General features: G+C 34.1%; 1 protein-coding gene across 5 annotated transcripts in view; it reads right to left on the reverse strand.

The window, feature by feature from the left end:
* Nucleotides 1–1,429: 1,429 nt before the first annotated feature.
* KIFAP3 (kinesin-associated protein 3) overlaps nucleotides 1,430–15,836 on the reverse strand; it is a 182,303-nt gene continuing 167,896 nt past the window's right edge. For all 5 annotated transcript variants that reach the window (XM_011979959.1, XM_011979960.1, XM_011979962.1 and 2 more), the window contains one exon: nucleotides 1,430–1,885. In XM_011979959.1, the coding sequence (XP_011835349.1) occupies nucleotides 1,780–1,885 (106 nt within the window). In that variant the 3' untranslated portion in view covers nucleotides 1,430–1,779. The remainder of the gene's footprint in view (nucleotides 1,886–15,836) is intronic.

Here is a 15,836-nt window from a genome sequence, read left to right on the forward strand (position 1 = left end):
GTAAACCAGTTCATACCTGAGTGGAAACAATTTCTAAATTTGTTAAGTCCTAAACTAATGGAAAAAAATTAGGGAGAGTGAGTATGTGCATGTAAAATTCAGTGAGCATAGCCCTGGGAATGTTATCAATTTTGGGGGGTGTTCTTCCTAAAGCAGTTTATAACAACATGAGGGAAGTTAAAGCTATAGAATGTTTGCATCATTTTCCTATTAATGTCACTTATGTGTATTTATACTTTGTACGCATGAAAATAATAAAACAAGGTATTTAGTATTGAGATTGCTGAATAGGAAGCAAAGAGACAGGCTATGTCATTGACTAAGTCACTTAATCTCTCCTGGCCACAGTTTTTTTGACTGCAAAAAGAGTTGGACAGGGTTGCTTCTAAGGCCTTTTCCAGCTTTAATATTTTATGGTTAAAATAGAAACTAAGACAAATAAATGTATGTTTTCAGAAAGATCAAAGGCATAAACATAAACATAAACATAAACATCCCCTAAGGTGCATCATATACTTCCTTACACATAGCAGGTAGTCAGGAAAATATCTGTTGATTACATTTAAATTCTTTATGTGATTGGTTTCTTAAATAAGTAGGCAGACTGAGTTATTTCAAAGGCCTTTTCCAAATGTTATCCTCTGCTTAAAATGTAATTTAAGCCAAATAGTGTACTTAGATCAACGAGATTTTAAATTCAAGAATAGAAGTCTTATCTTTGATCTATGTATTCTCTTTGAAGCTTCATATTTCCTTCCATAGCAGGTGATCATGGAACTATCTCTGATTATAGTTATTATTATAGTTATTTGTTTGCTTAGTTTTTCAAGTAGAATTGAACATTTTTCTCAATATGAAAACACTGAACTACTTTTAAAACTCATTATTGTATAATGTCCATCCATTTCTTGCTATCTAAAGCTATGTTATAAAAACAAGTGAATAATTGGGAACTGGGTACCAAAGTGAGTGAAATATTCTGTTTCTTAGTTTTCCATAATGAGACTTTTAATTAGCTTTCCCATGGTTTAGATACTAAATTTATGAAGAATAAAAGTTCAAAGCCAAATGCTAATCTTGTATCACCGCTTGTCTTGTATACTAGTTGTCCTAGGATTTCTATATTACAACCAGGAAGACGTGAATTAAAACCTCTGAAGAGACTATAACCATAAATAACTTATGGCATATGTTCCATTATTAATTGAAAACTCATAGTTAATAAACTTTGGGAAGGAAACTTTCAGGCACATGGCATGGAATATGAAGGTGATGTTCTTTTTATAAATTTTAAAGGTAGCATATATTATATGAATTACTCAAGACTTTACAAGCAGAAAAAAAGGACAAAAAATAAAACTCATGTGCACCCTATGTTAACATGTAATTCGTAATGAAACGTGTGAAATATAAACACATGACTTTCACGTATTCATTTTCACTTTATACTTTTTAATTGAAATTAAATTAGTCACTTAACGTACATAATGCAGTGTTTCTTTTCCAGTCTAGTAGCTTTTCAGCATTCAGTTTTGAGGCTCATGGGAAATGTTACTCAGTATCAAGATGTGGTTTGATGAGTGAACAATGTCAGTATCGACTGTACTTAACAGAAGACAGAAGGGGCTGGGGTTAATCTGCAGCTAACAACATATAAAAATAAAAACAAACACAGACCCACAATAACATCAACATGCATTATTAGGCAAAGATCCAAAATTAACCCAACCCACACAGATTTCTTCTAAGCTGAGGTAACGCATGGAAACAGATACTTTATCAAGATCCATAGCCATAGTAGTAAGGTTCATCAGGGCGGAATCCATATGCTGTGGCAGGGCGTCCAAGAATGCCAACTGGTTGGCCAAAGCCATCCATTCCAAGGCTAAAAAAGAGAAAAAGGAATGATAAGCTACGTTTTTCATCACACATCCACAATGCAGATTAAGAGGCCTAGATTTTTATACCACCAACATTCTCCTCCTAGCAGGGATAGTGATTTATGTGGATATCACTAACTTTTTTTTCTTAAGGTTAATAGAGCCATTAAAAGTGTATATAATAAAATACTTCTAACAAAGTGTGTTAAAAGTATGAGAAACCTCTGTCAGTAGGTACTATTCTAAACAAAGTGGAAGAATCAAGTTAGAAAAGTTTTATTTAATGAATTACTTATATATGGCTCTTAAGCAAAAATATGAAAAGATTTTACATGCTAGCAATGATCAGTAATATATTGCTAGGGAATGATAAAAATAAAACTGTAGTAAAGTGAGTTTTGCTGTTTATAATGTCTTTTCATATGACGATATGGGACTAATTCCACTTTTAGTAAAAACATGTGTTTGAGTTATATCAGTGAACTCTCATGCAGGGCCAAATTATACCATAAGCCTATGATTAAAAGAACAAGATAAGGAATTTGACAAAATGTGAAAATTAGTCAGATTTGATCTGCAAATCCTTCCTCTGATTCCTCAATGCAAACAATTACAAAAAGTATCTATTTCTTTTGAGTGACAGCAAGGCAATTACAAATTCTGGTTCAACTTATTCTATGGAAAAAACAGAAACCCAAAGATAACCTTCAGAGCTGTAAAGATAGCTTCAAGTATGTTAAACTTCATGATTATTAAAAAAATTACTTGTTGATCTATTAATACATTATTTAGAGGAAAATCTGTTCTCCAAAGTCCTTTTTAAAGGTCAGGGAATTGTCCGACACTTAGGAAAATGACAAAGTATTAATGCTACCAGGCAGAATATGGTGGCCTTAACATGCTCATGCATAGCTCATGCAGTGAATGCTAGTGAGCTTGACTTCCAATCAATAGAAACCATTTGTAATGCAGAAATGTAAGTTTTGGAAAAATAAAACATATTTAAATGATTTAAGTTTGCACTACATGAGGAGATGGAAAGATAATTTTCCCTCAATAGCAAAAGCTGAATCTGATGAAAAAATATATTCACATAGGCACTAACTCTCTGTCACACTCAGAGTGAGATTAAGTTGACACACTTTAGAAGTAACTATTAAAATGTTAAGGTTTTAAATAAATGTGTGTATGTGCATGTGTGCGTGTGCACGCATGCTGGTGTGTATTAAGATGGAACTAAAGAGTAAATGTAAAGAGCCAAAATACATATAACACATACTGGTCCAGTGACTCTACCCTTTAGGAGAATGGAAGTTCTGAAATACAAGTTTCAGGTTAGCATTTGTACTGAGCAGTCCTGGACACAATTTATTGTTTTGGGCTCCTCCTACATCAAAACTTTGTCTATAGTTTCCCAAAGTTGGTTGAAATTTTTAAGTCTACATTTTATTTTGAAATGGTAAAAATATAAGCACCTTTTCTTACTTTGGTCTCATGGGAAGAGAGACTAAATTTTGTGATGAGGAAATCAAGAGGTAGCTTAACAGATGTTTCAGAAATTAATGGAGTCAGTGAACTAAGAGGCACTGGTATCAGCTTAAAATCAGTAAAAGTTATTGAAAACTTTTCTCTGCAAGCACTAAGGCTAACAAGTAATTATCTATCTAAAGAACTCTGCATTATACAACTGTTGATTACATAGCTTGGATTTCAACTTGTTCCTTCTTCATCTTTCTGCTTATTACCTGTCTTTAACCAGTCCTTATCGTTTTTAGCAACTCCTCTGAGGCCAAATAGCAGTAAACTTAGGTTAAACACAAGTTAATCTTATGTTCGTTTCTCAGTCTGGGGGCTATGGCAAGATCTATTTCAGTAATTTGAAAACAAGAGGCATATATGGGACAGTGAGGAAATATGAAAAGGCACCTTCAAAACAGAGTATCTCACAGTTGACTTGTTAGCAATATCACTGTAATTTTATTTAAAAGAAGATGGTCCTCAGAAGGGAGTTTGCCAGTCGTTGGCACAAAACAAGGAGCTTCTCGGCTACAATGCTGGTTGTAGCCACCTAAGCAATTGTGTGGTGATCTGGTAAGCTATAACACCATAAGGAATATCTGGCCTTTTTTGCAGTTTGGTCCTCAGTCAGGAAGGGAATTTAACATTCTCAGAGTCTGAGGCCATTCTACATTCAAGTTGCAAAATTCTCCCCCTTTTTTTTATTTCTATGACTAATAAGCAAACTATTGATCATTGTTTTCCCATGTAATTTGCCAATAGGGTAAATAATAAACTTAGATATTACCTAATCTGCCTGATGGTTATAACTTCCATTGTACATTAACAAATGGATTTTTTTTTCTTTTTAAAATATGTCATGCACATTGTTGATAAGAATCAGAAGTCCCAAGTCAGTGAAAGAATGACCCTTGAGCACTGATGAGTCTGAGTTTCTGAACCTATAAATCTCTGGTCTTGAACAGCATGGTCTTTAGGTTACTATGGTAAAGATCTATTTATGCAGTCAACAGTTCACCCAGAGACACCTGTGGGTATTACAGTGTAGAGGACATCATTTAATTTTCTGAATTTCTATATACAAATATCATTTGGGGAAAAAGGAATAAAATTTGAAACCAAACTCTAAAATGATCTTTTCTGGAATTCTTCATTATGTATCACAGATGAACTTGCTGTTTAAAGAAAAAAATATTTAAAACATTTATGATCAGTTTAGAGAATACGTTGACATAGGTCCTAGGTCCTTCTGTATTATGAAAAATCAACTATATCTACAGAATTAATACATTTTTAATTAAATTCACTGTGAAACAAATAGTTTGTTTCTTTAATCCCTCTCATTTGATTCTTTCTAATATAGTGGGGGAAATTAGGCTTTCCAGGATGCCAAAACCTGGAGATATTCTTTTGGAATATGTAGACACTTTACTTTTTTCCTTGGGAAAAGGATATAGCCTTGCTAATGCTGAGTTTAGTTCAAAACCAGGAGAGTTTTCCTTTAAACAGAAGCAGATAGATTCTTCATGTAAATTCTTGAAGGAGATAGAAACTATGAATATAGAAAGGCAATGTTGCAGCAAAAATTGTGCTTTCCTGATCTGGAAAGACTTGACTTCAATAGTGTGTATCACAGGAATTTGTATGCCCTCACTAGGGGCCCTGAGAAGCAAGAAAAAGTAAGCTGTGATATGCCACATCTGTTCTTGCCTTGTGTGACCATTTTGCTTCAGATACCAGTTTGAATATGTGGCTATTTATAAGTATACTGGAATTTAATCCAATCTTGTAGGGTGCGTGTCTCTGTATGTACATAGTTTCTTCTTGCTACTCCTAACCCACATAAAAAGTTGTGTATCCCTCTAGATTAGTATATGCCACTATTATAGTACTTTTTCTTTACAGGATTGGTTATTTAGTGTCATTCCACCTTTATCCTTAATGTTCAGATAACATATTTTGGACCTTTGAATCACCAAAATACAGTGTCTCTTCCTGAAAATACATAATTCTGGTCCAAAGAAAATAGTTATTGTTTATTGCGAAAAGATAACTAGGAATGATAAGGGCAAAAAGTCAATCTGCCATTAAGTTTTATTTCCCAAGAACAATTATTTCTGGGTACCTAGGAAGAAAAATGACAAGTTCTTTAAAAGACAAAAATTATATTTAAAACTCAACAACAAATAGAAAACCACATCTAGAGTGTGTTTTTTAAAATAAATTTAGAAATCTAATTAGCATTCAGCAAGCAGAAGACTGAGTTTTCACTAATATTTACAAGACTTCAAACACATTTGTAATAGCAATCATTAGAATTCTAAACTTGAGATGATTTAGAGCAGGAAAAAAGAAATCTGGAAATGACAAGTGATGCTTCACATGCAGCACATAACAAGGGAATGGCAGCCAGTAAGGAATCCCAGGCACTCACAGGCTCTTATTAAATTTCTGGGCCAGAGTTGACATTCCTGTAGAAAGAGAAGAAAATCACCTACCTCTGGCTGTTTGTGAGGCTTAATTAGTGCGTATTTGTAAAGCACTTTGAAATCCTTGGATGAAAAGTGCTGCATAAGTGAAAAGTATCATTATTTTATTAAAATGAGATAAAAGCAACACAAGTCTTTTTCTTCTTTTAAATTCCTAGGTCAGCAATATCAATGTAGAGCAAGTAATGAATTTATTAGTAAATGGCTACAAAAAAGAATAAATGCAGGCCAAATTATTGTTTCATAGGCTCATGGAAGTCTGACTTGGGAACATTTTAGGAAATAATCTTGGCTACACTTTTATTCACAACATCCTTGACAGGGTCTATCCAGCTCTTGTCTGAACACCTCCAGAAAGAAGTGCTCACTACTTTGTCAAGGCAGTTCATTCCATTTATGGATATGTAAAACTGTTGGAAAGTTCTTTATTACACAGCTCTAAAATCCAGTTCAATTAGTCTTAGAATTACCCTCTGAAACCACACAAGGAGTCCAATTCCTCTTTGATATGACTGCTCCACAGCCCTGGTTTATTCAAGCCTCATTACATGGTCTTCAATCTTTACCATCTCACTTGCTCTCTAAAACTACTTCCATTTTCTAGTGTTTGTCTTCAAATGAAGAAGCTAAAATTAACATGATACTTATGATGTGGTCTGAAACCAGTACAGAATAAAAGATCCTATATCTGACTTTATTCTATTGTAGGTTAAAACTGTATTAATCTTAAACAAAATTTTTAAGAAGATATTATCACAAAGTTGCCTAATATTGACTGCTTATAATTGTGTATATATGTGTATATGTATATACATAACATTGAGTTGTATGTAGTTATATAATATTGTTATATGTAACATTAAGTTTTTTATATATATGTACAGTTGTGTGTGTACACACACACACACATTCAAAATTTTCTTATAACTACCATGCTGAATTTCATCTTTTTGGTCTGAGTCTGTCTTTAGGAATTCTATTCTTCCCAAGACAAAATCATTTATGACTACATATTTGTAAATAGGCAACAGTGATTTTTCTTAACAAACCAGTCTTTGTGATCCATCAGGTAATATTGAAGGCTGGAATGCTTTTGGAATTGTCAAGTGAAAGAATTTAACATGAGCTGTTATAGGAAGAAACTTTCCAGGATATTATAAAACCATATGAAATTACTTCTTCATAATTTCTTAGAATACTTCATTCTTTTTATGAATTTCTCCAATATATTGATTATAGAATCAAAATCAGTATTTAGTATGTTTACCTTTCTAAGTAGATTGTTAATTGATCATCAGGGTAATTTCAGCTTAAGTATGATTTGTCATGGGAAATTTAGGTCTATTGTTAATAGTGACTCTATATACCATTTGCCCATCCATTCACCTATCCCAATAGTAGAAACATTTATTGAGTTCCTACAATGTTCTAAGTATAGTTTTTGAAGCCAAGGAAAAAACACATGCTGGGAAGGCAATAATAAGACATAGTCCTTGACTATAAGGATTGGAGGCACCTAACATGGAAGAAATATTCTGATAATAACCTGATGTCATACTACTGTAGCATATGTGTAAATTGCTACAGAAGAAAAGAGGGGGGCCAAATATTTAACATAAGAGTATCTTAGAAACATGTACAAATTGCTTCAGGAGAATCTTGGCAGCTAGAAAGTCTTCATACAAAATACTTTGATTTAATGCATCTGTTACTTCCTGACATATTTTGTTATTGTATTTCTTTCCCATTAGAAAACAAACACCATGGAGGGCAAGGACTGTCTTGGCCATTGCTATATCCCTAGCCTCTAGTATTGTATCTGACATGTATTCAAAAAATACATGAATTCATGAATGAATGAGTCTTAAAGGACAAGTAAGAGTTCACAGGCGAAGAGAGACAGAATTCCTGATGGTGGAGCAGCCCGAGCAACAGAGAGGAGTGGCCGATGAAGAGCAAATGGTTTGTTATGGTTAAAGTTTTAGATTTATGATATCAGCAAGTGGCAGGAGATAAGGCTAGAAAGGGCGGTTAGGACTAGATATTGAAGCTTTTCATAAAGCTAAGAACTGGTGGCTTCTGGAGAGTCGTCAACAGTTCCTAAGAAAGAGAATGACCAAATTCTATGTTTTAGAAAGATAATTGTAGTAGGAAAGGGGGTTGAGATGCAAAATCATAAACACTGAAGAAACTATTACAGCTGTCCAAATGTGAAGTAATAAAAACCTACAGAGGGGTACTGGCAGAAATAACAATGATCAAATATGCTACAATTCACAACAATGTTATCTTTTCTCTGTTTTTTTTTTTTTTTTTTTTTTTTTAAAGAAGGAATCTTGCTCTGTTGCCCAGGCTGGAGTGCAGTGGCGTGATCTTGGCTCACTGCAACCTCTGCCACCCGGGTTCAAGTGATTCTCCTGCCTCAGCCTCCCAAGTAGCTGGGATTAAGGTGTGTGCCACCACACCCGGCTAATTTTTCTATTTTTAGTAGAGACTGGGTTTCAGCATCTTGGCCAGGCTGGTCTTGAACTCCTGACCTTGTGATCCACCCGTTTCGGCCTCCCAAAGTGCTGGGATTATAGGCGTGAGTCACTGTGCCCGGACCATCTTTTCTCATTTAAAATAGTTTTATTAGGCCAGGTGCTGTTGCTGATGCCTAAAATCCCAGCACTTTGGGAGGCTGAGGTAGGCAGATTGCCTGAGCCCAGGAGTTCGAGACATGGGAAAACCTCATTTCTACAAAAATACAGAAAACTATCCAGGCATGGTGGTGCACACCCATGGTTCCAGCTACTTATGGGGTTGAAGCAGGAGGATCACTTGAGCCCAGGAGGTTGGAGGCTGCAGTGAGCCATCACCGCCACTGCACTCCAGTCTGGGAAACAGAGTGAGTGAGACCCTGTCTCAAAAAAAAAAAAAAAAAAAAAATTTAAAGTTATACCTTTACATGTTGGGGACTGAGACTTAAGGAGAAGAATTTCAAAACTGTCTGGAAATTTTAAAGGTTATAGTTAATTGGAATGGAGCAAATTTTGCCCCCTTGTATGGGAATATGCTTCATCAAATGACTGAGATGCTGTGGTATTCCACATAGATGAAATCAGACTGTAGAAGAAGCTTGCCCCTATTTTCTACAGGGCTGAACTATTCTGGAAAAGAGAATATTTTCTCCTTGAAATTCTTACAATAAGAAGAGATGTGCAGATTGAATGAAACAATGAGTATAAAACAATACCTAACACTAGTAAAATGATGTGTTACTACATCGAGATCTAAATGTTTGTCATTTATAGACCAACCACTAGATGGAGAGCTTGTCTTACCACTGAATTTCAGGTACTTTCACAAAGTTTCAAAGCAAGGATTATTAAATTTAAACTTCTCAGCACATTTAACATTCATAGAATGTGGCGTCCATTGCTTTCGCAGATAATGTCCAGTTTTATGATTATGAAATAATTTACAGCTAAATAGAAATACCTATCAGTTACATGCAAAAAAAGTTTTGTGAATGTTGGGTGCCTAAGAAAATAGGTTATAAGAAAAGATGCTGATTGTCTTGAACACTGAAAAAAGTAATATGCATGAATGTTAAAGTACTATTACTATAACATAGCTTCTAAAATTTTTCATTGACCTGATATTAATGGCATCTTGTTTCTATAAATCTATATGTAATAAATATATATTTTAAGTTGCTCAAAGGTATTACTCATTTCTTTGGACCTGAACTTTTGTATTGTTGAGAAAATAAAATCCAAGAGCATGGTTAAGAAGTCTTCTAATGAGTTTCACCAGCATATATCAAGTTTAGTTGTCATTTTCCATTTAGTTTTATTCTTAATTTTTTATATGCATAATTATAACTTTTTCTTTTATTACAATAAAAAAAGTGGCTAAAGCATCTTAAAGACTCTTATTCTTAATGAATTCAAACTAGTGTTTTTTTCCAAAAATCAAGGGCAAATTATATGAGTAGTGGGAGGCTATATTTAAAATACTCATCTAAAAACATTTTTTGAAGGACATCTGTCAGTTCTAAGGGTGAAAACACCTTGGGGAAAACTCCTTTCAATTTAGTTACTACACTGAGATACTTCAGATAAAAACTAATTTGTACTAATGATGAAGGGAACATGTGTAACACAGTCACCGATTTATTCTAAATGGTAAAGAAATTCCATTCCATTGACTGTCCTCTAATTTCATTCAAGTTATACTTCTCTTCTTATACATCTTAATCTGTTGATTAACCTGCCTCCAGAGTATTATTTTAGTGACTGTATTTTAATGTGGAGATGTTATACTTGGTACTTTTTGATACTATATCATTGCATTAATTTTTCTATTCCTTTTTATTAATTTACTTATTTATTGCATTTTATATAGTCTCATTGAAATTCTTCTATTAACTGTAATTCTCAGGCATCCTAACACTCTTGCTGTTAGAGCGCTTGTCTTGTACTGTCATGTACTTTACTAAGCTTTTTTTTTTTTCTTTTTCTTTTTTTTTTTTTTTCCCGAGACGGAGTCTCACTCTGTTACCAGGCTGGAGTGCTATGGCACGGTCTCGGCTCACTGCAACCTCCGACTCCTCAAGTGATTCTCCTGCCTCAGCCTCCCAAGTAGCTGGGATTACAGGCACATGCCACCACACCCAGCTAATTTTTGTATTTTTAGTAGATGGAGTTTCACCATGTTGGCCAGGATGGTCTCGAACTCTTGACCTCAGGCAATCCACCCGCCCTGGCCTCCCAAAGTGCTGGAATCACAGGCTTTACTAAGCTTTAAAACAAGGCTTATCAAATTTAAACTCCTCAGCATATTGAACATTGATAAAATGGGATTTCCATTACAATCTGATGATTCTCTTTCATGATGGTCCTTTTTATGTTTTCATTGATATGAAGTCTCATTATATTGCCCAGGCTTGAGTATTGTGGCTGTTAACAGGCACAATCATGGTGCACTGTAGCCTCCAACTCTTGGCCTCAAGTCATCCTCTACCTCAGCCTCCAGAGTAGCCAAGACTACAGGTATGCACTGCTGCACCTGGTTCCTTTCTTTGTGTACTTTGTAATATTTTATTGTGCTTTCAACTTCATTTTTTTCCCCTGTCTGTTGGCTCTTGAGCTGTGGAATTATTTCTACAGAAAGGTTCTGTATTTGTTTATAATGTATCAGGGCCCTGGCAGTTCCACTGTCCTGAAACAATCTAAATGGCAATTTCTTGACTAAGGTTCCCTGAATTAAGTATATGGTGTAAATTCTGAACCCACTCATGTGCATGAAACAAGCTTGTGACTTCTCTTTCACATGAGTGACTATCTTCCCCTACTGAGGGTCTTTGAGCACAGACAAGTTTTGGCCACTTCTCTGGGCTGGTGAATTAACATCATTTAGTCCTCTTTTCAACTGATGAGAAAAAGGTAGACCTTTGAAATTCCAGGCTTTATTTAGAGAATTCAGTTCCATCTTCCTTTACCAAATAACCCATACCTAGTTCAATATTCCTGTGGGTGTTTTTTTTTGTCATTGGGGTATTCCCTATCTTTCTTATGAACTTGGTCATGTAAGTTTCTGTTACATTTTTGTCTACCATTTACATATTATCTGTATAGCAGTGGTCCCTGCCAAATTAGCTCAGTCTACCATCTTGCTGGAAGTCCTTTTCATTTTATTATCACTATTTTTTTTTGACGTGGAGTTTCACTCTGCTTGCTCAGGCTGGAGTGCAATGGTGCAATCCTGGCTCACTGCAACCTCCACCTCCTGGATTCAAGTGATTCTCCTGCCTTAGCCTCCCAAGTAGCTGGGATTACAGGCCCACACCACAATGCCTGGATAATTTTTGTATTTTTAGTAGAGACAGGGTTTTGCCATGTTGGCCAGGCTAGCCTCAAACTCCTGAACTCAGGTGATCCACCTGCCTCAGCCTCCCAAAATGTTGGGATTACAGGCGTGAGCCACCATGTCTGACCCATTTTATTATTATTTATCTGCACATTCGAAGAAAAAAAAAATAAATTTTAGATTTCTCTGGCTCACAATAGGCTTTCTTGAAGAGAACAATGACTTGCAAGAAACAACTGGAGCCATTAAAATATATTTTACTTTTCCTTATTTGTAGTTATTAACAGAAAAAATGCTCTAATAGGTACCTAATGGAAGTTGTCAGATGTGATTATCAAGTTGAAGTGAATATTTACTCAAGCCTATAATGGTCTCAGGCTTTTTCTGGCAATATTTTAATGAAGGTTTGCCATCTAGTCATCTTTAACTTACATTTCTTCCATTAAGTACAAGGACTTCTTAAAATTGGCAGTTCTATACTATCAAGCAATGCTTCATTTCATACCACCAAATGTTAAGGGAACTTGCTGAGTGGCTTAAATAACCCCTAGGTCAATAAACCGAGTCATTAGCACCTCCTTTAAATAATTGTTTGTCTGTTACTGGTTCAACATTTATATAATCTGTCATAATACCCTGGTTTTCTAAGGTAAAAAAATTACTGCTATGGGCTTAAACTAGAGAATATCATGTAAGTAGCAATGTTTTTTCAGTGATAGTTTAACTATACTGTCTGGTACTGAGTGAGTTAAAGCCTGAACACCACAACTAATTACTATGTAATGCTAACCTTAGTTGCTGGTTCATTTTGAGACTCTTTAAAATATGAACTGTGTATTTTACCCCTATGCACTCTCTTAATGATTTGTTTTTTTAGACTGAAATCACTTCCAGCCATCAGTTATACTTTTGGTCTCTACATATGCACTTCTCCAAGCACAAATATTTCTTTTTCCTATTGGTCTGCCAGCCCTGTCAGAGCAAATTTCACTTTAAACTAAATGCTATGATACTTAAAACCTCTTGGATTACTCAGGCTGCTAGTGTGATCTGTAACCTTCCAAGAATGACAGCTGAACTTTCCAATTTGCTTATAGTGTTTGGGGAACTAGAAAGCACATGCCAAAAGGAAAATGTTTCTGATGTTGAACAGAAAGGAAAGTTCTTGTTGGAGGTGGGGGCAAGAGACTATTAAGTACTGAAAAATACTAATAAGAAATGAAAAGAAACTAAACATGCTGTAAAGTCTAAGACCTCAAACATAATTCAAAACTTAATACTAGTACTAAAAACTCTGGCTAAACTGGTTAAAATATGAAAAATAACCTTTAGTTACTGTAATTTAAGTGCCAACCAGAATCTTAAAGTGATAATGCACTATTGAAATGAACAAATTCAAAAAATGGAATATAAAATTATCACAAGTAGTACACAAAATGGGCTATATCAACTCCCCATCTTTCTTTATAAAACAGACAAGTCTGACATATGAACAAAAATAAAAGTTAATACAGTCATCTAACATACATGCTACCTCCATGGACATAATAAGAGTCTCTCTTATATGAACAAAAAACACTACTGACATAACACCAGTCTTTTTTTTTTTTTTTAATTAATGTTAAGTTTTTTGTTAAAACTTGTGTCTCCAAAATCCTTAAACAAATCATTCAGTTTGGGAACATTTTGGAATAGTTTTGAAACTTTTCACTTCAAGGAAGCAGATAAATGTTTGTCTTAAAAAAATCCTGAAAATCTTATCAAACGTAAGATGCTTAATATAAAATCTCCTATTTATTTCATAATCTACTTATTCATTTGTGTCAATATTTTTTAGGCTAAAATAATAGTCAAATTACATTTGGATGATAAAAATTGAGCAATGACTGATAAAGACGTTTCTGGAAAGCTAAATCAAACTAACATTTTTCCAAAACTGAGGGCAAACATATAGATAATAGGAACTATATTTAAACACATTAAAAGTGCATCTTTTTAAATAGCTAAGCATAATTTAAAAAATTTGATTCTAAACTTATAATTGCAAATACACACACACACACACAAAGGCATTTCCTTGCTTTACAAGGGTATGTCAAAAGATTTATATTGGGCAGTATTATTTGATGTTTTGCAGCCATTAATTCAGTAATTTCAGTAATAAACACAGGTTGGAAAAATATATCACAGTTATTTAACGTCCTCTAGAACGTTTAGGATCTCAGAATACTGCATAATGTAACAGAAATGCATTAGAAGAACAGGTATTAAAGTAAATCTCTACCGTTATAAGCTTTCTTGATCCTTAAGACTATATTTAACTGTTACATTATAGGTTTCTTTTTTAAAAAAGGTAAATTTATTTTCTGTTCAGGTATAAGACTATAGATTGTAAGATTACATGTCTTCTGATGATGAAGCATGGTGTTTCTATATCATCTTCAAAGAATAGGGCTAAGCATCCTTTGGTCACACTTTGCATTGATATAAACAAATTCAGTGTAGACTGGAATGTAGAAATATATGACAATTGTTTATCTGACTTGTAAGAGTCATATTTTAAGTTAAAATTATTCTTAAATCAGCCTAAGGAAACACTATCTTTTTTCTTCTTTGTCACTCATGTAAATGAGCATTTCCCCTCTTAATTTAAGGACTAGCAATTAAGTTTATGAAATTCAGCCAAATGAACTTAAGTACAAACTATGAACTTATCAATAACTCCTAAACTTTCTTAAAGTTAGTAGGGTGCAATTACTTCAAAACTAGAATATCTGAATGGGATTTGTGTCTCCACTGATAACTTGTTTCAGTCTATATCCATAACTAACTTTGACATGACTTCTTTCTTTGTAAAATAAGAATAATGGCTATATCTTTTAACACCTCTATGCCTTGAAATTATTGTATTTCCAAGAAAAGTACCCGCATACAGTATATATTTGGTGGTGGTATTGTTATGACATGAAAATGATGAATACTTCCCTAGAAATGCTTAGGAAATTCTGGCTTCTGCCTAATGATCTAGACAGTTAAGGGATACTCTATCATACTTGGCAAGCTTCATACACATGCTTTCTGTTTGCCTTTATAGGGCTCCTACATAATTCATAGAGATTTATGCCTCCACATAGGCATACTAATTGTTGTTGCACTAAAATAATGCCATGGCCAATCGTTCTTTCCTTTTACCGTAGTAAGACTGGACTGTTTGTATTAAGATTGTTCAATCAAAACCCTTTAGATTCTATGTCATGACTGATGAAAATAACACCTTTAGGGATGAAACTTACTGAAAGATTCTAGTTACATGCTTTTTCATCTTATTTTATACTCAGTGAGTTTATTTTGAAAGTAGTTAATCAAGGGTAAGGTTTTTAGTTATCTCATGTAAATCATCACTTCTCACATTGTACACATTCCTATACTCAGGTTTACTGCCAGTGTTGGCTTCTCTTAGAAAAGTGCACACAGGTCATGAAAACGTTTAGGGTGGAGTATTTTCATTCTGCGATGTGTGTTGTCTTTGGGCTTGTGCCAACCTAACAATCTGGCACTTATAAGCAAAGCTGGGCAACTATGAGAATTCTTTAGGGAGATGGAATGCACCATACATTTTTGAGATTATCTAGGCTTTAGACAGTATTCTGAATGAGCATATAGGTATATCTGTATTAGTTATTTCAAGTATGCAGGAAAAGGGACAAATTGATTCAATTTAAAATAACTATGGTATCTACTTGCTGATGGCAAAGAGTATCTCCCTTCCCTAGACTTTGTTGGGGGATCACGTAACATGCAACTGTATAAAATTGTAATAGTTTCTTTTTCCCCATAGTGTATAAAAAGAATGAGGTAAATTATAATAGCCTAATATTTATGAAGGCTTTGAAAACTTTTTTAAAAATACTTTTAAAAATATTTGAATGTTTTTAAAAACACTTTTTTTGAGATTTTTAAGAACTCTTAAAATGCTTTTTAAAAACACTTTTTTAATGCATTTTACAATGTTTTTAAAAAATATTTTTTGACTTTTAAGAGCTCTTGCATATTTATCACCTCAAAAATATCTCAGCATGAAGTTGGGCACCTTTAT

This window comes from Mandrillus leucophaeus, unplaced genomic scaffold (genome assembly GCF_000951045.1).
Source record: "Mandrillus leucophaeus isolate KB7577 unplaced genomic scaffold, Mleu.le_1.0 Scaffold207, whole genome shotgun sequence".
In the NCBI taxonomy this organism is placed as follows: Eukaryota; Metazoa; Chordata; class Mammalia; order Primates; family Cercopithecidae; genus Mandrillus; species Mandrillus leucophaeus.